This window comes from Lygodium microphyllum, chromosome 23 (assembly GCF_053477565.2).
Source record: "Lygodium microphyllum isolate KBCC chromosome 23, Lygodium_microphyllum_v1.1.10, whole genome shotgun sequence".
NCBI classification, from domain to species: domain Eukaryota; kingdom Viridiplantae; phylum Streptophyta; class Polypodiopsida; order Schizaeales; family Lygodiaceae; genus Lygodium; species Lygodium microphyllum.
In genome coordinates, this window is record NC_141157.1 from 49,314,973 (window position 1) to 49,335,238 (window position 20,266).

The 20,266-nt window shown below is 39.8% G+C and overlaps 1 protein-coding gene across 1 annotated transcript; it reads right to left on the minus strand.

The window, feature by feature from the left end:
- Positions 1-5,281: 5,281 nt before the first annotated feature.
- On the minus strand, positions 5,282-19,390 carry LOC148016158 (3-dehydrosphinganine reductase TSC10A-like). The gene is made up of 4 exons (XM_087664608.1): positions 18,745-19,390; positions 6,182-6,329; positions 5,777-6,068; positions 5,282-5,513 (listed from the first exon to the last, which is right to left on the minus strand). Exons 1-4 carry the CDS (start codon positions 19,273-19,275, stop codon positions 5,504-5,506), a joined length of 981 nt encoding a protein of 326 aa, XP_087520734.1. The 5' UTR covers positions 19,276-19,390; the 3' UTR covers positions 5,282-5,503.
- Between the last annotated feature and the right edge of the window lie 876 nt (positions 19,391-20,266).

Here is a 20,266-nt window from a genome sequence, read left to right on the forward strand (position 1 = left end):
CCCTATCTCCATTGCGCCAATCAACTACTTAAGGCACAACCCATGAAGTATCCCCAAATCACAAAAGCAATTTGTATGCTTCCAACATGAGAATGACGTTATGGAGTTGTTGTACTTGATGTTGCAAAATCGAAAAAAAAAAAAGTATAGAAAAGACTATATCAAGAGAAAATTTGTTGAAGTTGAAAATTATAATGGAACTTTGTGCAAGACTTAATCACGTAAGGTAGCAAAATGGCCAAAAAAGTCTCCTTTAATCAAGTAGTAAATTCCTAGCTACCACCTTCATTGTAAATAGTTTTGCAAAGCCAATATCTCTCGATCCAACCATTTCCTTTTAGAATAATGAAAAGATGAAGTATTCATCTCTTTGTGTACTACAACTTTGTTGTTGGGATCTTCCAAATTTGATCTTTGGGTTGTTTATACAAATATCAAGTTGGCTAGATATCTAGTGGTAGAAATCTGGACTACATCTACCTATCTACCTAGGGAGCTAACTAACTAAAGCTATAGCCATTATCTCAAGCTAGAATGTCAAGAAGAGTTGTTGCCCACATCGTGGTGCATCTACCTACCAAAGGGTTTCTCGATATTCACTCAACATGCTGATACACATCAATTGTTCTATATAATCAATTTGCAACCTTAGACTGTTAGAGAGTACTTGTCATTGTAGACATTGCTATATTAGAGCTAATTAGGCTCCTTGGTGCTAGTTATTGGCTTGGGTATTAGCCCAAGTGTATTAGCCCATCACTTATACTTGGTAGCCATAATTGCCCTTCTCTATTGAATAAAGTTTATTATTCGTTCAACTACATTATCATTGTCTTGTTGATTGCAATTGTGCCATATCTCCTCTTTCTCAATAATTTTCTCAACAAGAGAGCAAGGCAAGAATGCAAGCAATGATGGCTGAGAGATGAAGGAGCAAGAGAAAGATCATAGCTCTACTATTTAAGATCATGAAGGAGAAGAAGATACAAAAGATAAGTGCAAACTATAGATAAAGTGTGTACTAACCCAAGGGAAAACATCTTAACGAGGGAAAAGCCCAAATAGTTTTAAGTGTATACACATATCACTACCATAGTATATGTTATAAAAACATTAAAACACAAACTAAGGTGAAAACACGATCAAATTGTATCCTTCTAAGGTGCTAGGCAATAATAGTTTCAACTTGAACAACCTCAAGTCGGCCCTGCCCATTAAGGCATCCTCCACACCCGTATGTTCCCAACAATGAAACAAGATCACCAAGAGCTACCCCTTAATCTCTCAATTGGCTATGATGAGAACAAAGAAGTGGTCCCTAAAAGAGATTTACGACATGATCTCAATTTCATGAATTAACATCTACCACAATCTAACTTTCTTTTCTGCTTTATTGACATTAATAAATTGGGTGACTTCTTTTATCAATATTAAGATGGGCATTGTCAAATAGCATAAACATGGCACTCCTACCTCAAATCTCCTAGATAGTGTAACATCAAACGTAGCGATCTTTGAATTTTCATGAGTAAAAGCATAACATATGCATTTGGTTCACAAGGCATGCACTACACCTTCACTCGTTGGCTAAAAGACCATGACTCTACTAAGAGGAGTGTATTCAAGAAATGACAAGCTAAATGTCACGAAGTGTTGTCTCAAAGACAAGGTGGACCAATTGTTATACAATAAACTCAAAGAATAAGCAATTCTAATGTGGCAACTTGGAAAGTCCATCATCACTACATGGTTGAGAAGGCCATGAAAGACATTGCTATAACTACACATTGTGAAGTCACATGAAGCACTACATTAGGATCATGGTAAGTCATGTTATGTTGGTGATCGAGTATGAGGCTAGAGCACGCTACGTATTATTATGGTCCATCAAACCGTACCATTTGGGTGGTGAGTGGCCCAAAGTAGAAACATAAGGAAAGGAACTCTCATGATAGTATATAAGTTGACACCACCAAGGCCAAAGAACAATGGATGAGGCAAAGATTGACATACATTGTTACTATCAATGGAGTGGGAGAGTTGTCAATGTAGAGAATTGCATGGAAGTAACCTAAGGCTAGATATGGCTCCCATCTACATTTGGTAAAGGATGTAATTAGCCATGGTTGTGTTCCATAAAGCAAGATACATATTCGCATATTAACTCTCCACCATACATATTATATGGCACTCTTGCATCTTTACACAATACACCATTCACAAGTAACATTTGGCCAACTATTCATGCCATGTTGCTCAAGGACACCATACATGATAGTACAACTTGTCGATTCCAAGCAAGAGAAGAGAAGCAAGGAGCTAACACGCAAAGGTAGGAGAAATATGTATTGACACAAGACCAACTTAAAGATGCTAAGACCTAAATTGTAAATTTAAGACAATTGTACTTGCATGAATGTGGACAACACAACTCTCAACTCTACAATTTTGGGTAACATATTCAATGGCCTTTACATACCAACATTTATAGACAACTATTGTTTTTCTCATTTGACTCTACCAATTGATGTGACTGTTGATGCTTTGTTCTTTGTTGTGTCACCATTCATAATGCCCTTAAGCAACAAATATGGGCATAGCAAGTTTTCATTGGTTCCACGAAAGAGTGAATGAGAGAAGTTATGTGCATAAAGAAACAAGCATCAGTACACTTGAATCATATATATTAGGACACATACTTTGGTGAATAAGTAAGGTCACAATATTTTTCTTTACAACCTCACCAACTCTCCACTACATGCTGCATAGCACTCTTGTAGCTTTACACACTATACATCCAAATCTATTTCTTTTTCTATTAATTTGGGTAATGATTTGATTGTTTATGCCTTTTTATGTGGAGCTACACCAATTTCCAACAATATGGAGCAAGAAATGTTGGCATCACATGTATTCATCAATTCAAGCAACACCAAGTGTGTTTTTTGGAGCCTTTCCTTGTACTTACACTACTATAATTGACTATCTAACTTCAAGACCTGCGCCAAAAGCTTAACATAGCAAAACTAGTTCTCTAGCTTATAGCTTTGGGTTTCAACTTTCCCCTCACATAGTTACTTTTCCCAAAAGTCAATGCTATGCAATCAATCAATATCAGATAACCCAAACTCATGAGAAGTAACAATAATGACTATAGTTGACATAAACTTGCGAAAAATCTAATATTGGGTCTCTTCTTTACTCAAATCAAATGAATTAGCTCCATGTTCTTTATCCCCATCTAAAGTAGCTTTTAAGGTTGATAGTTCTAACTTGTAAAAAGTAGTGAGAACACCTATAATTGTTATAAACTCATAGAAAAAAATAATAACAAGGCTTCTTGAATCAAAATCAAGTGAAAAATAGTAGTAACATTTGCAATTGTCATAAACTCTTAGCAAATTGATGAGTAAAATGTGCATCAAAGTTGTAATACATGATATACACAAATTTGGATTTTTCTCCTAAGCCCTTATGGGCCCATCATCATACAACCATTTCCATCATGTCTATGAAGTATCTATATTTTGTCTAATGCCGACTTCATTACAAGTCTCAATTAGAGGTACTTCTGAGCTAAAATTGAGTCATGTCCATGCAAACCCCTAAATGGGCTATGGGCTAACTTTAGTGGATGCTTATGTTGGAATTTTAGCTATTCTAAGATCTCACTGTTTTGGTGAATCCAAGATGTACAAGTTTCACAAAGCATTAGTCTTGAAAAGAAAAACCTTTTCAATGTATATATATTGGCACAAGCTTACATTTGATAATGCCTCTTCCTTGGCAAAGGGTTCAACCAAGCATCAACAAGTTTGTCATTATATGCTTGTCCAAGGTCTTCCTTTGTCCTCCACATTTCTCCCACTTCCTTCCTCCTATAATGCAAGCTCATTTCCCCACACCAATGGATGTCCCTTCACCTATGGCTACTTGTGTAACAATCAACATCCTACTACAAAGAGGCATGGCAAGTGACAACAAGAACCTAGAAGTTATCCATAGTCAACACATTCTACATGTCATTGGATCACAATAAGTCGTCTTCCTTTTTCTTTTTCTTTTCTTCTTTCTTTTTCTTCTTACCACCACCACATTTCTTTTAGTTGCAAAAAGAGTGAAATTGTTCTACCACTTCCTTCAACAAGCGTACATGTTGGGGCAATAGGTTGGACTAGTAAATTGCAAGAGATGTTCGATTGTTCTTCTACCATGGTGAGTGACAAGAACCTAGAAATTCTCCACATGCCCTTTGATACCAATCACTTTTTTAGTTCCAACGAAAGGTATACATCTCCTGCCATTTACATCAATGAGCATACATGTTGAGGGGATAGGTTGGATTGACAAGTTGCAAGAGAAGAGGTATATAAGTTGACACACTAGGTTGGACTAGCAAGGAAGAATCCCATAAAAGAATAGAAACATGAAAAAACTGTATGGAAAAATGATCCTAAAAACAAACTCAATTTGGTAAATATGGCAATTGCAAGCCGCCTTACTTACAATTGATGCCTCCTATATTTCTATAAGACACATTATTTGACTACAATATTTGGCTATTTCCACACTTTTCAATTCAAATGCTTCTGATTAACAAATTCTATAACATACTCTACCCAATTCCGTAACTAAGGCCATCTACATACCAAGAGATTCAATGCAAGGCTTGCCCGAGTTCATGTATTGAGCACTATGCAATTTGTACATATATCATAGATTCAATGCAAGGCTTACCCGAGTTCCATGTATTGAGCACTATGCAATTTGTACATATATCAGAACCTTATCGAAAAGCATGTAAGGAACCATTCTTTAAAAATAGTCAGACCTGCTACATTTTGCCAAGAGCGTTGGACCTCACTCATTCATTGAGAAGGTAAAAACCATGCAACACTTTAATATTGCATTGTACTAATGTTCTCTAATAAAGGATGCCGACTAGAAATCCCCCCTACCCCCAAAAAAACAAAAATAAAAAATAAAAAAACGAAGTGTGTAAAATCACTATCCACAACCTCCACTATTTCATTAGGTCAATTGAGTGCTATTTTGAAGCCTACACTTCAAGTGCTCTTCTACTCACATATCCAACACAATAATTAGCTTCACCATTTCTTGAGGAAATCTCTAGGCATTTGTTACCCGGTTAAGTTCCTATTTGCAAAAATGTTACCGTTTGCTGTGTTTTGGCTTGGCCGCGTTTTGGATTGGGATAATTTGCAAAAATCTTATAATTTACAATATTTCAGTTGAGAAATCAAGAAGCGTGCCAAATAACTTTGAAACAATCACATGCAATTAGCTTCACCATCACTAAAACTGGCATGGTTAACACATCCAACACAGCAATTAGCTTCACCACCACATGGAATAAATTGCTGAGAAGAAGCATCTCCAGAAATCAAGGAGGAACTGAACATTGCAAGTTGCTATTTCGTGGAGAAAATGCTTGTCAACTTTTTCAAATTAAAAAGGTCCAAAAGCTCGTGGAGTTCTGCACCTACTTGACTCTGAAGCAGCCCAACCACATAAAACAAGAAGAGAAAATCATATTAGTACAATCATCCTGCTAAACAATCTAATATTACAAGAAGGTGCTGCTTTGACTACACACTATTAACATTGGTGAGGGAAAGCAGGTGGAAAAGCAGATTAAGCTCTAAAAGTATCATTTCATACACAACATTCTTATACACCGACAGCTAGATTACTATAATGGTTTTTCAATTAGAGTGGTTTCATCATTAAAAGAAATTTCAGCCATGGGACTTACTTGTTTTGGTTCTTATGCCACTTTGACAAAATGTGGTACCAGTTCCATGTCACACAAAGTGCAACTATCCGCATCAACCCTGACAGCATAACTTCTGCAAATGCATGTAGTACAGACGGTTGAGGAGACATCCCTGCCGTTGCAATGCATAGCATGGACCCATCAAAGTTGCAAGGAATGGAAAACTGCCCTTGCTTGATGCCATTCAATGCCTTCCTTGCAACATCTATAGCACTCATGACACTAGAGGAATCTGAAAGCAACTTTGTGATTTCTGGTTTTGAAGCATTCTCTATCCAAACAAAGTCATGAGTGAATCATGTAAGTCCTTGGGAGAAAACCGTTGTTGCTCCCAATCAACCAAAAGATGTATCCACTTAAATGCTTTTAAATGGGACAGATTACCTTTCTCAAATCCTGGTGTGATTGTGTCAGGTGGATAGATGACTGAAACTCGAATATTGTAGCAAAGGACTTCCTGCTGTAAAGCCTCCGCAGTTCCTCGAAGACCAAACTTGCTTGCAGAATAAGCTGTATAGCCATATAAACCCACCTGCATTAAAGTGAGTGATTAAAGGTTATTATTTTTTTGGATAACCATGTAATAGTGTCTAAAACAATGAATCAAAAATGCTCAGTTTACACCTTTTATGTGACGACAGGTAAATAATACTTATAAGTTTCATACAGTTTCATATGCTTCCAATGCTTCTATAATCTATTTCACAGCTGAATTAGCTTACCCAATTGATCCAGTATGTCACTGTGCCCTACGTGCCTTCTTTGTGCACAATCACAGTAATACTTTTTGTAGAGAAACACAAACTTGCATTAAACTATAGGCTTCATAAGAGTACCATGGAATGTATGCTCATCCTATTTATTACTGGCGTTAAAATTGGGACTACACATCAGCAAGACTACCTATACCTAGACTTGAAATCTCATACTTGAACAAAACTCAGGACTTTTGTCTCATTTTAGGCTGGATTTTTGGATCAAAAGTTACAGTTGCAAGATGGATGTGATCAGGCACATTTGGAGTTCAATATGTACAATTCCATCGGATTTTTTGCCTCTAGTTTTCATGTATTTATATTTGGCTTAGTCACTTCAGCTAGGCACTCATGTACTCACTGTTGATCAAGGTCTACGTATAACTGATTTGGTATCAACCCTCTCTCTCAACTTGGTCTTCCTTCCCTATGTATGTGCATGGGGGTTCAACCTGCATCCACTCAAGACTTGCAGATTTGTGATCCCTGCCATGTGGGCGACGGGTTAGATCAAAGGGCAACGGGTTAGATCAAAGTACTGTAAGCAACTATCCCCACTAGAATATTGTCCCAAACCAACATCATCCATCGAACTACCAACTATGTCAAAATCCTCTACAATACTCCTTTGGAAAAATCGCCTACATGTGGCTCATCCGTGATATCTTTTGAGAATTCATGAAATGGTGGATTGAACTTGCATAAGGTTTCATGCGGAACAAGTGAGAGTTAAAAAATCAAGAGCTACAAGCAAATTAAATAACCATCAAAATAATTTTGAGCTTGAACCCTTCAGCCTAAACCCATGTGGTGGATGAATGATGGCATGCATTCTCTAAAGATTGTCAAGCCAAAGACACACGGAGAGATCCCCATGATTAACCCTTGTTCTCTCCGTTTTCAACATCTACTATCAGTCCCTGCACATGCCTCCACATCGCTGCACTTTGACATGGTATAACAGCAGTGTTAGGGGCTGATTATGTATGGAGAGACTTGAAGAGGAAGATTCGGCATGACACAAAGGCCGTGTTTTCAGCATTTGGGTGCAAGCAAGAGTGTTGCGCATCAACACACGACTAGAGTGAGCGAAGCTACGTGCAACCAGAGACTTGTTTGCTGTTTTTTGTGTAGGAACAATTGTCAAGGCGTAAAAGAAGCTATGTTTTGAGCTAAAGCATCATGTAAAGAAATAGGTTCCTCATTGCACACAATAGCTACAAGTACCTATGCAACCAAGTTACCCTGTGCATGGCAAGTGGCTGCTCTAGTCCTATCAGGAAGCGTAACGGACTGTTTGCTGTCCCATAATCTATCCAACATCCATCTAGGGACTGTTTTAGGTACCTGAATAGCAGCCCTCTCATCGGCCACTTCATCATTAGCAATGCCCTAATCAATGGGCTGAAAATTAGGCTATTGTTCAGCATGTAAACCCTCAATAGGTTGCTGAAATTGACCAAAATCGGGTGCTGAAATTGACCAAAATAGGTTGCTCAAATTGACCAAAATCGGGTGTACTGTGCTGAAACAATGGTAGCAAACTGTTAAACGTATCCATTGTTGGAAATGGAGGAAGAGAGAGAGCGAGTAAGAAAGTGAAGACAAGGCAAAGAGCAAGGGTCGTAATTCTACACTCAAAAGATGCAAGTACTTGAATGATAGAATGAAAGTATAATAGGTCTTAAGTAAGGCAGGCTATCCGTAACTCTAACTGGAGTTAATTTAACTTTAGACTCTTGTGTCACTACTTTTAAAGTTCTAAACACACTATACTTTGACACTTTAATAAGTGTCTACACCACACAACTTACATGGGGCACTCCCCAAAATTGGCAAATTCTAACATCCCCTTGCAATGCCAATGCAATGAGATACAAGGATCATCAATCACCAAAGGGTAACAAGTTCAAGGACTTGTGGAAATCCTGAATCTTTTGACATGATAAAGCCATGGTGATTATATTTGCAACATGTTCCTATGTGTCTATACTTTGACACTTTAATAAGTGTCTACACCACACAACTTACATGGGGCACCCCCCCAAATTGGCAAATTCTAACATCCCCTTGCAATGCCAATGCGATGAGATACAAGGATCATCAATCACCAAAGGGTAACAAGTTCAAGGACTTGTGAAAATCCTCAATCTTCTGACGTGATAAAGCCATGGTGATTATATTTGCAACATGTTCCTATGTGGAAACATACATCAAGCTAATCTCTCCTGCATAAGATCTCTCTATGACATGATGGTAGTGAATTTCAATGTGTTTCATGCAAGCATGAAACACAAGATTTCATGCTACTGCAATAGTACTAATTGTCCAAGAGAATGGGTATAGAATCCTTCAACAAAACCTACAGATCAACTAGCAATCTACGCAACCATACACATTCAATTATTGCTATAAAGGCTGCCCTATACTCAGCCTCACGAGATGAGATAACCACTATAGATTTCTCTTACTAAGCCATAAAATACATGGACAGTCCAAAAAGAAAAAATATCCACTAGTAGACTGTCAAGTGTTTAAGTCTCTAGCCCAATCTGAATCGCTATAAGTGTGTAGCTGCAAGTCTCTTCCCCCCCTCCCTCCCCACCTCTCCGGCCACATAGGGGCAATGCTTGCTCACCTAAGATACTACAAACTGTATGTCAAACGTATGTTGCAAAAATAAATAAGACAACCAACAACCTATGTGTAGATTGCAACATCATGCATCTCACTACCATCATGCATGGACAGTTTCATCCCTAGCTCCATCAAAGTGCTCATATGTTGGACTAAGAGGGGCACAACTAAGAGAGATGGAGATCGAGCAAGAGTGAGCGTGTGTGACGGCTAAAGAGAGTGTGAGCAGAGTGAAAGTACGAGTCGATTAGAGTGTACTAACAATATGTGTTGGTACACAAAGAATAAAATGTATTTATACTTAGGAAACGTAAAGGGTATGTTCACATGTACAATGTGCGTGTACTATACACGGAGGTTACCGGGCCTTTATCCCAACAACCTTCCACTTAAAGGTCCGATATAAACCTCTAGCTAACCAACTCCCACTAGTCGAATGCAATGCTTGTGCTAAGCTTTGCTTAGACTTTTAGTGAGAACATCTGTAGGATTATCTTGTGTTTTAATCTTGGTCAATGGGATTTGACCATCTTCCAGAATCTGTCTGATAAAGTGATATCGCACATCCATATGCTTTGTGCGTGAATGATACATGGTATTCTTAGCCAGATACACAGCACGCTGGCTATCACATCCCAAAACTGCAATACCCATAGACATGCCAAGATCATCTGCAAGTCTGCTCAACCATATAGCTTCCTTAGAAGCCTCAGTAGCTAATATGTATTCAGCTTCAGTGATACTCGGTGCAACAATGTTCTGCAACCTTGAACACCAAGAAACAGCTCCACCAGCTACTGTAAAGACATACCCGTTGGTGGACCTACAAGTGTCCAAGTCACCTGCCATGTCTGCATCACAATAACCCTGCAAACTAAGTGTACCCTGCCCAAAGCAAATACTTTTTCTCTGTGTACCCTTAAGATATCGAAGAATACACTTGACAGCCTCCCAATGTGCTTTGCTAGGATTTGACATAAACCTGCTAACAACTCCCACTGCATGAGTAATGTCTGGACGAGTAGCACCCATAGCATACATAAGAGAGCCACAAGCTGATGCATAAGAAACACCCTTCATAGCATTTGCTTCCACGTCATCTTTCGGGCTGTTGGCTTTGCTAAGCTTGAGATAAGGAGGTAAGGGTATCCCAAAAGGCTTAGCTTCAACCATGTTAAATCTGTCCAGTACCTTTCCAATGTACTTTTCTTGAGATAAAGACAACAATTTCTGCATTCTATCTCTATGAATCCTCATGCCCAAAATATGCTCTGCATTCCCCAAATCTTTCATGGAGAAAGCTGATTTCCGATGATTTTTGAGAGCATCCAAGATAGTCTTTCTTTTCCTAGCTAGTAACATATCATCCACATACAAAACAAGTATTATGGGGCTGCCATCTGTATCCTTTTCATGTACAAGCAATAATTTGCATGGCTGCGTGTAAACTCATGAGATAGCATAAAAATGTCAAACTTTTTGTACCACTGCCCTGGTGCTTGCTTTAACCCATATAGGCTGTGTTTTAGTTTACACACCATCTGCTCTTTTCCAGGAACTACAAAGCCCTCAGGCTATTTCATGTAGATTTTCTCATCGATGTCACCATGCAAGAAAGCTATTTTTACATCCATTTGATACAGCTCTAAATCCAAAACAGTAGTAAGAGCAAAAAGCACACATAAAGTGGTCATCTTCACAACACATGAGAAGACCTCTTGGAAGTCAATCCCTTCCTTTTGTGCATACCCTTTGGCAACTAGCCTTGCCTTGTACTTGGGTTTCCTGTCAACTATCTTGACTTTGTACACCCATTTGTTTGGAAGTGGCTTCCTTCCCTTCGATAGTGACACAAGATCCCAATTATCAATTACATATAGAGATTTAATCTCTTCATGCATAGCTAGCTCCCAGATACTGCTGAACTCACATGACTTGGCCTCTTTGTATGTAAGAGGCTCACCCTCGTCACTAAGCATCACATAATGTAAGGAGGGGTCACACCTATGTGATTGCCTTATTACGCGTGTAGACTTGCGTACCTAATGATCAACATTTTCAGGAATTGGGTCCACATCTAGAGGTATATTATTTTCAGCATTTATTGGCTGCTGTAAGCCATTTTCAACATGTTGTTCATGCTGTACAACACCTTCATTTTCATTTCCAGCACTTGCATTTTCATAATCACAAGTCTATCTTGCTATCCATGACCTCCTTGTGCTTCTACTTGGTATCCATCATCATCTAGTTCAAAAATAACCGGCTAATCATCAGTTTCAGTCTGTGATACACCACCATGATGCCCATTTTCTGAAGTAATGGGTGGCTGCAAACTCTGAAACTTCACATTTTTCATATCTTCATTAGAGGCTAAAGCGCCTTTCAACAATTATGCCTCATTAAACACAATATTACGACTATGAATAATTTTCTTGGACTGAGGTAACCACACTTTGTAGCCAAATTCACCCTCATTACCATAGCCCATGAAAATGCCTTTGGTGGATTTTGGGTCGAGTTTGTTCCTCAGCTCATCCCTAATATGTACAAAAGCATCAAACCCAAATATGCGTAAATGGTCATATAAGGCCAATTTGCCAGACCAAACCTCCTCAGGGATGCCATTATTTAAGGATCTATTTGGAGAGTGGTTGCAAATGTGAACCGCGGTTTTGAGTGCCTCTCCCCAAAATGCAAGAAGGGAGATTAGCAGTGGACAGCATGCACCGCACTCTTTCACATAAAGTCTTGTTATATCTTTCCACCACCACATTTGAAGAAGGATTGTAAGGGATTGTAAGCTCCCTCTTAATACCATGCAAGTCACAAAAGGACTTAATTCAATCAATGTGAACTCACCCCCATTATCAGTTCTCAAGGATTTCAGCTTTCTACCTGTCTGAGTGGTCACAAATGCATAAAAAGTTTTAAAAACAGCAAACACTTCACTTTTCTTTTTCAACAAGTACATCCGAATCTTCTTGGAACAGTTGTCTATAAAGAAGACAAAATATGCAGCACCACCCAACGATTTCACGAGCATACTACATACATCAAAATGCACTACATACAAGACATTGGACTTACGAGAGACACCAGAGTAAAAGGAATTTTTAATTTGCTTTCCAAACTGACACTCCTTATAAAAGTCATGTTTAGAGCCTTTTCCATGAACCCTCTTCAAAGAGGCAAGGACATCAAGTCCTTTTTGGCTCATATGGCCTAATCTCTTATGCCATAACTCCAAGTGGCTGCAAATTTCAGCAACTATAAGAAACTTGTCATTTAAGGCTTTGCAATGCAAACAATACAAAGTGCTCTTCTTGGTTCCTTTTGCAATCAGCATGGACCCCTTTTTCACTTTCCACCAACCACCACCAAACAGTGTGGTGTAGCCATGCAAGTCAAGCTAACCAACAGATAGTAAACTCTTTTTAATGCCAGCTAACATCTTTTAGCACAAGCTCTTAACCATTGTCTAAAGACAAGTGTACTGTGTTAATCCCATCAATACTGCAAGCATGGTTATTTCCAAGATACACCTTTCCATAAATGCCTGCATTGAACATACCAAAACACTCCAAGCAAGGAGTCACATGGAAAGAGGCACCAAAGTCTACAATCCAAATCTGAGTGACACCATCATCAACTCACAAGAGTACATCAATCCATCAACATGAAAAGAGGCACCAAAGTCTACAATCCAAGTCTGAGTGACACCATCATCAACTCACAAGAGTACATCAATCCATCAACCTTGGTAATCTGCATATCCTGCAAGTGCATACAAGGGCATCACAATCAGCTACGCATAATACCATATAATTGGTCAATGATTTTGTGATCAAATTATTAAAGGCATTTCTATGTGTTTCAAGTCTTCATATCTCTAGATGCTAAGTGTTGATTGTGTGTGTGTGTGTGTGTGTGTGACCTCTCTCTCTCTCTCTCTCTCTCTCTCTCTCTCTCTCTCTCTCTCATATATATATATATATATGTGTGTGTGTGTGTGTGTGTGTGTGTGTGTGTGTGTGTGTGTCATTCCCTCAGTTCCTGTTCCCTAACTTTGGGCGTTTCCCCTGTTCCAAGGGGTTCCGTTCCCCATTCCTGGTAACTATGTTAGCAAATCTTTTGGGTCTCTCCAAGATTGTATCTAATGGAAGGATCCCTAAATCTTGCATAGTACGCTAGTCCCAATAAGGTAACGCATCCACAGAAGGGGGCCCAAGAGTCAAAGACTCTATTGGCAAGTCAAGAGTGAGTAAAAGACCAAGCTCAAACAGCACAATCTCAAAAAGTGCAAGCTGAGAGATAGGCTCAAAGGAATTGGTCGATACAGTGGACTACACAATGTCCCTCTCATCAAAGACAACATCTCTTGTAATGATACAGCTTGTATTATGTATATTCACGTTTCGGCATTGTCTTCTTGTTCTCGACATCAACATCCCTTCCATATTGTACTTAGCCTTTGCATCGCATAATCATCATCATCTTTGTAAAAATATGCTTGGGCAAGTGAAAATTTTCCCCCACAAGGGACACTATCCAAGTGGCACCTTATTGCATGAGCATTCTTATTTGCATCATGTAGCATTACTCTATGCATCTCATTGCGCACAGCACCCATAAGCACCTTGCTCACTTCAAATCCTGAGTAGTCTCCACCTATGGTTTAGTCACCTACATACCTCTTCACCATTACTTCATTATCAACACCCTTGTGGGCGGTTGAATAGTTTCCCTATTGACAAGCATGTGAGCTAACCATTCCTTTTCCATTGGACACATACTAAAGAAAATTTGACGATTTTTAAAAAAATCAAAAGAAAAGAAGAATAAAAGTCCATAAAAAATACTTGGGCTCCTAAGGAAAGAAAACTATCACTTCTATAGTCTTGGTAGATTCTTGGGCAGCCGACGAGCACCCATTGACTAATCCCCTTGCTACTTTGGGATGGGAACTCTCGGGGTAAAATAGAGGTACTTTCTAATTGCCTCTGTAGCCTTGGTAGGCCATTAGGCAGCTGATGTGCATCCTTTGTCCAATGCCCTAGCTACTTTGAGACCAAGCTAAGCTTTGCAGTCCCTCTTGGCTAGAGTTTTTGAGTTGAGAGGGGATGTTAGGCAACAAATGATTATTCCATGCATGAGGCAATGTGGTTGGATGATCTTGATTCAAGTTGACCTTTGAAAACAACCGCACCGCTAATGGGGGAAATATAATGAACCTAGGCACCGCTCACATTAAGGTCGTCATTAATCCACCAACACAAGGGATGGGTAGCATGGTCACCTAGCAAGCAAACAATAGAAGTGTTGATGTTAGCAATTGCCATATGGCAAACTGGTCAACAGCAATCTACTAGCAAGGCAAACATGTGGCGATGCAGCAAGTTGAACTAATGCTAGGCAAATACCATCTTCCCTTTGTTAAAAGACAGGCATAGGAACCCACTATAAGCAAGGAAGTATAAGGGCAGATGAGTGTGAATAGTTCTAAGGGCAGGGAAAACCCTAACCCTAGCTTGGCAAAGGCTATATAAACATCCTATGGGTCACTATCATATGTGGGAGAGTGTACCCAAGTTGTACTCTAAGCAACTTAGTAAGCAAGATTTTGTTCTTGTACTTTGAGCTCGCTTCTCCCTCTTGTGCACACATTCCAATGCTGCAACTCTGATTTCCAACATGGTATCAGAGCCTCCTCTGATCCCCTCAGCTTCCTATACCCTCAGCTACCACTAAGTGCACATGAGCTATCATCTCCTTCATCTTATCCTTCTTTTCTCCATAGTTGCCTGCAACCTACCTCCATTAGAGGACTTGGGGAGGACAAAGGAGGCCATATCAGCTCTTGGTTCCTTCTGAGGAACTCTTCCACATCTCAAGGCGCAGCTGCCTATCACCATAGACCGTGGAATAAGACGCGCAAAAGGATGGCATTACGTTCTAAGTCAGAACGGCACAGTTCTGGGCAGGCGACTACCTCATGTTGAAACACGGGTTGTAGGAGGTGCATTAATGGTGGCTACCATAGGGCTTTTTTAGCCCCCCTAGTGGGCCATCTACCCCTAAGAGGGCTCTGAGAAATTCAACCTCTGTTGGCTGCTACAAGCCAAACCCTAACTATGTGTTTTGTGGTAGCCATAGCCAGCAAGCTCTAAGCTTGACATTTTGTCATTTTTTCACTCTGAGCTTCATTAACAGTGATTCTAATCACTGAAGCATAATCTCTGAAGCTTATTCCAGATTCAAAAGCTCTTGGACATGCTCAATGGACATTGGGAAGCCGACTTCCAACCGGGTTCCATTCAAGTACTTCACTAAGCTTGACATTAGTGTTTCTAAACACTAATCATGAATCATCTAATCATTTGCTTGCTAGGCATTCACTAAAATCTAGTGAGTTTTTTTATTTCTCTTCGTATATTGTTGTAAGGTTATGTGTACAATTATAAACACATAGACCATCATACACTAGAAGTGTATTGCCTACCGTGAGTGACTTTGTTTCAAGTACATTGGTCAATGAAATCAAAAGGATTGAGTGTCATTGTACTCTCCTCGGAATCATCAACAACAAGCATTGAGATCATAGACCAACCTTGTTCAACCCAAGCTTCATCTACTAAGCCATACCACAAGAAGGAGCCTTAAGTCCAGTCTAGGTTTGCTTCATTAAAACCTAAAAAGACTATTAAACCTCGGAAGAAGTTTGCACATAAGAAATGACCACCACAGTCATACTTTGAAATATTACATTTATATGATTTTCAGTCTTTCTCTTCATTACAACTTTGATTTCAAATTGTCTAATTTGCTTCCGCATTCAGTGGAAAATTTGTAAGGGACTAAACACTGCCCTTGTCCTAACAAGTGGTAAGACCTTTCCAATGACCACAACATATGCTGATGTCCATCCTCAAATTCGAAAGTTTGATGGCAAAGATTTCCACCCATGGCAGGTACTTATAAAATACAAAATGATGGAGAGAAGGTATTGGCCTCTCATTCAAGGCAGTAGAGCTGTAAACTCTGCAAATCTAGTTGATATAGAGGATGACCAATGTGCTCAAGCAATTATAATGTTACGCTTAGATAAATCCCTGATTCATCATGTTGATCAACTAAACATTGCGAAAGAAATATGGGATGAGCTTGAAAAGCTCTATGGAGCCACTAGTAAAAATACTAAAATCTTCCTTAAAATTGAATTCTTTAGCTTGGAATATCGATCAGGAGAAGATTTGGGAAAATTCATCTCCCATATGAAGGGACTTATGGCACAGCTTGCCTCTGTACAAGCTCCAATACATGAAGAAGATGCTATTGCTATTCTCCTAAAAGCTGTAAAACAGGTGTTTCCTACTCTTGTAACCACTCTCACTAACATTCGAGATCCTATATTGGCAAGTACCATTCAATCCTGTTTGGATGAAGAAAAGAGGAACCACAAAGAAAGCAGCAACAGTCAAGCAACTTCAACTTCCCGTGATCAAGTATTGGTACATACAGCTCTCACTAGATGTTCTTTCTGTAAGAAAAAATGACATCTTGTAAACAACTGCTGGAAGAAGTATCCTGAGAAGATGAAATGTAACAAATGCAAGAAGACAGGGTATATTACTAGTAAATGTCCCAACACTCCTAATATACCCAAAGAATTGGCGGCCAACTATGCCTCCAATCCATCTGAAGATCGACTGTTTTGACTCTTTAAATCATATACCTAAAACAACCTTGTAAGCCTGATTTATAAAGACATCCCAAGAAGGGGGGGAACCTCTTACATGCTTTGTAATCCAATGCCACCTTGGCATTGAGGGGGGGTGTTAGAAGACAGACATAGGAACCCATTATAAGCAAGGGAGTATAAGGACAGATGAGTGTGAATAGCCCTAGGGGCAAGGAAAACCCTAACCCTAGCTTGGCAAAGGCTATATAAACAGCCTATAGGTCACTATCATGTGTAGAAGAGTATATCCAAGTTGTATTCTAAGCAACTTAGTAAGCAAGATTTTGTTCTTGTACTTTGAGCTCTCTTCTCCCTCTTGTGCACACATTCCAATGCTACAACTCTGATTTCCAACACCCTTGGCCAACACCAATCCGCTAGCAAGGCAAGCGTGTGACAATGTGACAAGTTGAACTAATGTTGGACAAGTATCATCTTCCCATGGCAAAGTCACAAAAAACTATTGTTTTCTAGCCTTTTCACTCAAAAACTCCATTTCCTATGAGTTTTCATCGTCATTTCCATTTCCCTGTTTTGTAATATTTGGCCCAAGTGTCATGCACAAGTTTCCATCGCTCAGTTTCTCACTACCTTTGGAAGTTATGTTAGTTGCTTCTCAAAGTTTTCAGCTTTGCATCATGAAGAGTGAACAAGTATACATGTTTCACAATTTTCAATCATTTTCTAGTTATTTCCTTTTCCTATTCTTTAGCCATTTCCATTGTGGTAGACTCCGCCATTGCCAATTGTTGTTTTGATTGCATGCGACTATGGCCCAACGGCCCATTTAAGGCAAAACACTACACAATCATAATGATCTTACTCTATTGACCAATGCCTTCTTTGGTAATCATCATCAACCACCATTAACAAAAATGCAAAGCCGAATGGCAAGCACATGGATCAAGGTGCACAAGCATGAGTGTTCATGACATTAGTTTTGTTGTCAGGTCTTTCCCTGTTGCTTTGTCATCTTGAGATGAGGTTGCCACTTAGGCAAGGCTTTCCCAATAGACCACTTCCAATAGGGTGACTAAGGCTATTTGGAGGCAATTTTCTTCGTCGTGAGCAATAAAGAAACCCTGCTTAAAATCAATTGGTGAAATATCAAAGTAGCACATAGCTGAATCAAGTTCTGTGAATGATTGCCATTGCAAATGATAGCAAATACTGCGAATGGATCTCCATCATATATATCCAGGCTTATCCAAGGTTCTAACAACTATAGCACAGGACAAGCATATGAAAATACATGGATCTAGGACATGGCTATGGAGATTGAAAGAGGAAGAGTGAGCTCATGAGGACATAGACATTAAGATTGACTTTCACACAAGTGCATTAGGTTCCAAGATTAAGACTTGGACTCATAAACAAAGTCTTGTGTGTTGATAATGACACAAATACTTTGTTGGAAGGACAAAAGTACTATGACATTGCATTAAAAAAGAGAGCAAGTATGATACTTTATAGGGATAGATTGGGCTACACTTTCTACCACTGAGCATATGGGATTTTGCATCCTGAGCCCACACTCCTTCGTACAAAGCAGCTAAGCTGGGTGTGATTGCCAATATCTCAACAAAGCATACATTTTTCACTCCAACGTAATTGTGTGTATGAATTTGAGGGACCTCGAAGGCAAATCATGCAACAATTACTATTAAACAGTCATTGAACAAGCGGGTACAGACTGGTGAAACTGGGAAACGGTCAATGAACAAGGGACATGTTCAATAAAAACAAAGCCTACACTGCTTCTCAAGACAACAAGGAAGTAAGGTCCAGAGACAATATGTAAAATTGTGATGTACCTGACCGGCCTGTGAAGACACGAGGGCAATGCAGGCAGGATAAGGATCTTCTGTTCGGTGCTTTAGAAGAGGCAGCAAAGCTTTGACAACATGCAAGGTACCTCTCAGATTGGTATCCAACACATGGTTCAAATCATCTACGGAGGAATCTTCCAGGGATTTGGGAACGGACACGCCATGGCTGCAGATCAAGATGTCAAGAGGCCCAATCTTGTCGGCGGTGGCCTTGAGGCTGTCGAAATTCTTCACATCCGCGCTGTAGACGCTCACTTGTTTGCCTGTATCCTTCTCTAGGGAGCGCTTCGCGTCCTGTAGGCGAGCGAGATCGCGAGCCATGATGGACACAGAGGCGCCTTCGAGGAGGGCGAGTTTGGCGAGCTCGAGGCCGATGCCGCTGGATCCACCTGTGATGAGGACATGGCGGCTGCGGAAGGGGATGCGCGTAGGGCGAGGATAGCACACGAAGGAGACGACGGTGAAGAGAGCTGCAAGCACTGCCAGAAGCACCAGCGAGGCTACAAGGAACACCATGGCCGATCGGTATGATAACTGCGGCAACTTTAATGTATAGATAGAGTGGGGCTCAGTGGGCTAATACCTCCATCCTCGAATCAACCCGGTTTCACCAGCTATATGAGAGGGGCAGCCCCAATTTGACCCACGGAGTCCAAATCATCAAGCTGCCATCTGCATGGAGCACTAGGGTAAAGGGGCCAATAAAGTAGCGCCATGGCCGATCGGTATGATAACTGTGGCAACTTTAATGTATAGATAGAGTGGGGCTCAGTGAGCTAATACCTCCATCCTCGAATCAACTCGGCTTCACCAACTATATGAGAGGGGCAACCCCAATTGACCCACGGAGTCCAAATCATCAAGCTTCATCTACATGGAGCAGTAGGGTAAAGGGGCCAATAAAGTAGCACCTTCCAAAAGGAAAATACACCCCACCCCAATTGAGTGATAATTTTACAAGAAAGATATGTCTTTTTTAGTCACTTAACAATATAATATGAATTTTTTAAAATTACAGATGAGCTTAACTTAAATCACTTAAGTCAAACAATTGAGCCATGTAAATTTTTTTATATTTTAAATTTTATAAAACCTAAAGCAATGCATCCTCGAGTGTTACTCGATTGGCCCCTCACTACCCCTCTTTTATGAACCTTTCGTTTGTAACTAAGGCTAGTTGATAAAAATATCAAATATCGTAATATAGAACTATTTAGAGTCTCACTCGATTGGCCCCTCACTGCCCTCTACAATGCAGGTGCGGCTTGTTTTCGAGCACCTTCTATAGATATGCATTGTAGAGGGCTAAAAATACAACCCTTTAGAACAAGCCGCACCTGCTGTTGCACACCTTGTGGAGGGATGTCCTTCCAATATTCTTGTCAAAAGGTAAAGAAACATCCTATATTTCTCCTTGCATTTGATGCATGTGGATTCGATCCTCACCTACTAGCAAGTCCAGATTTCTATAGTGACCCTTGCTTGAGTCAATCTCCAATATCCATGT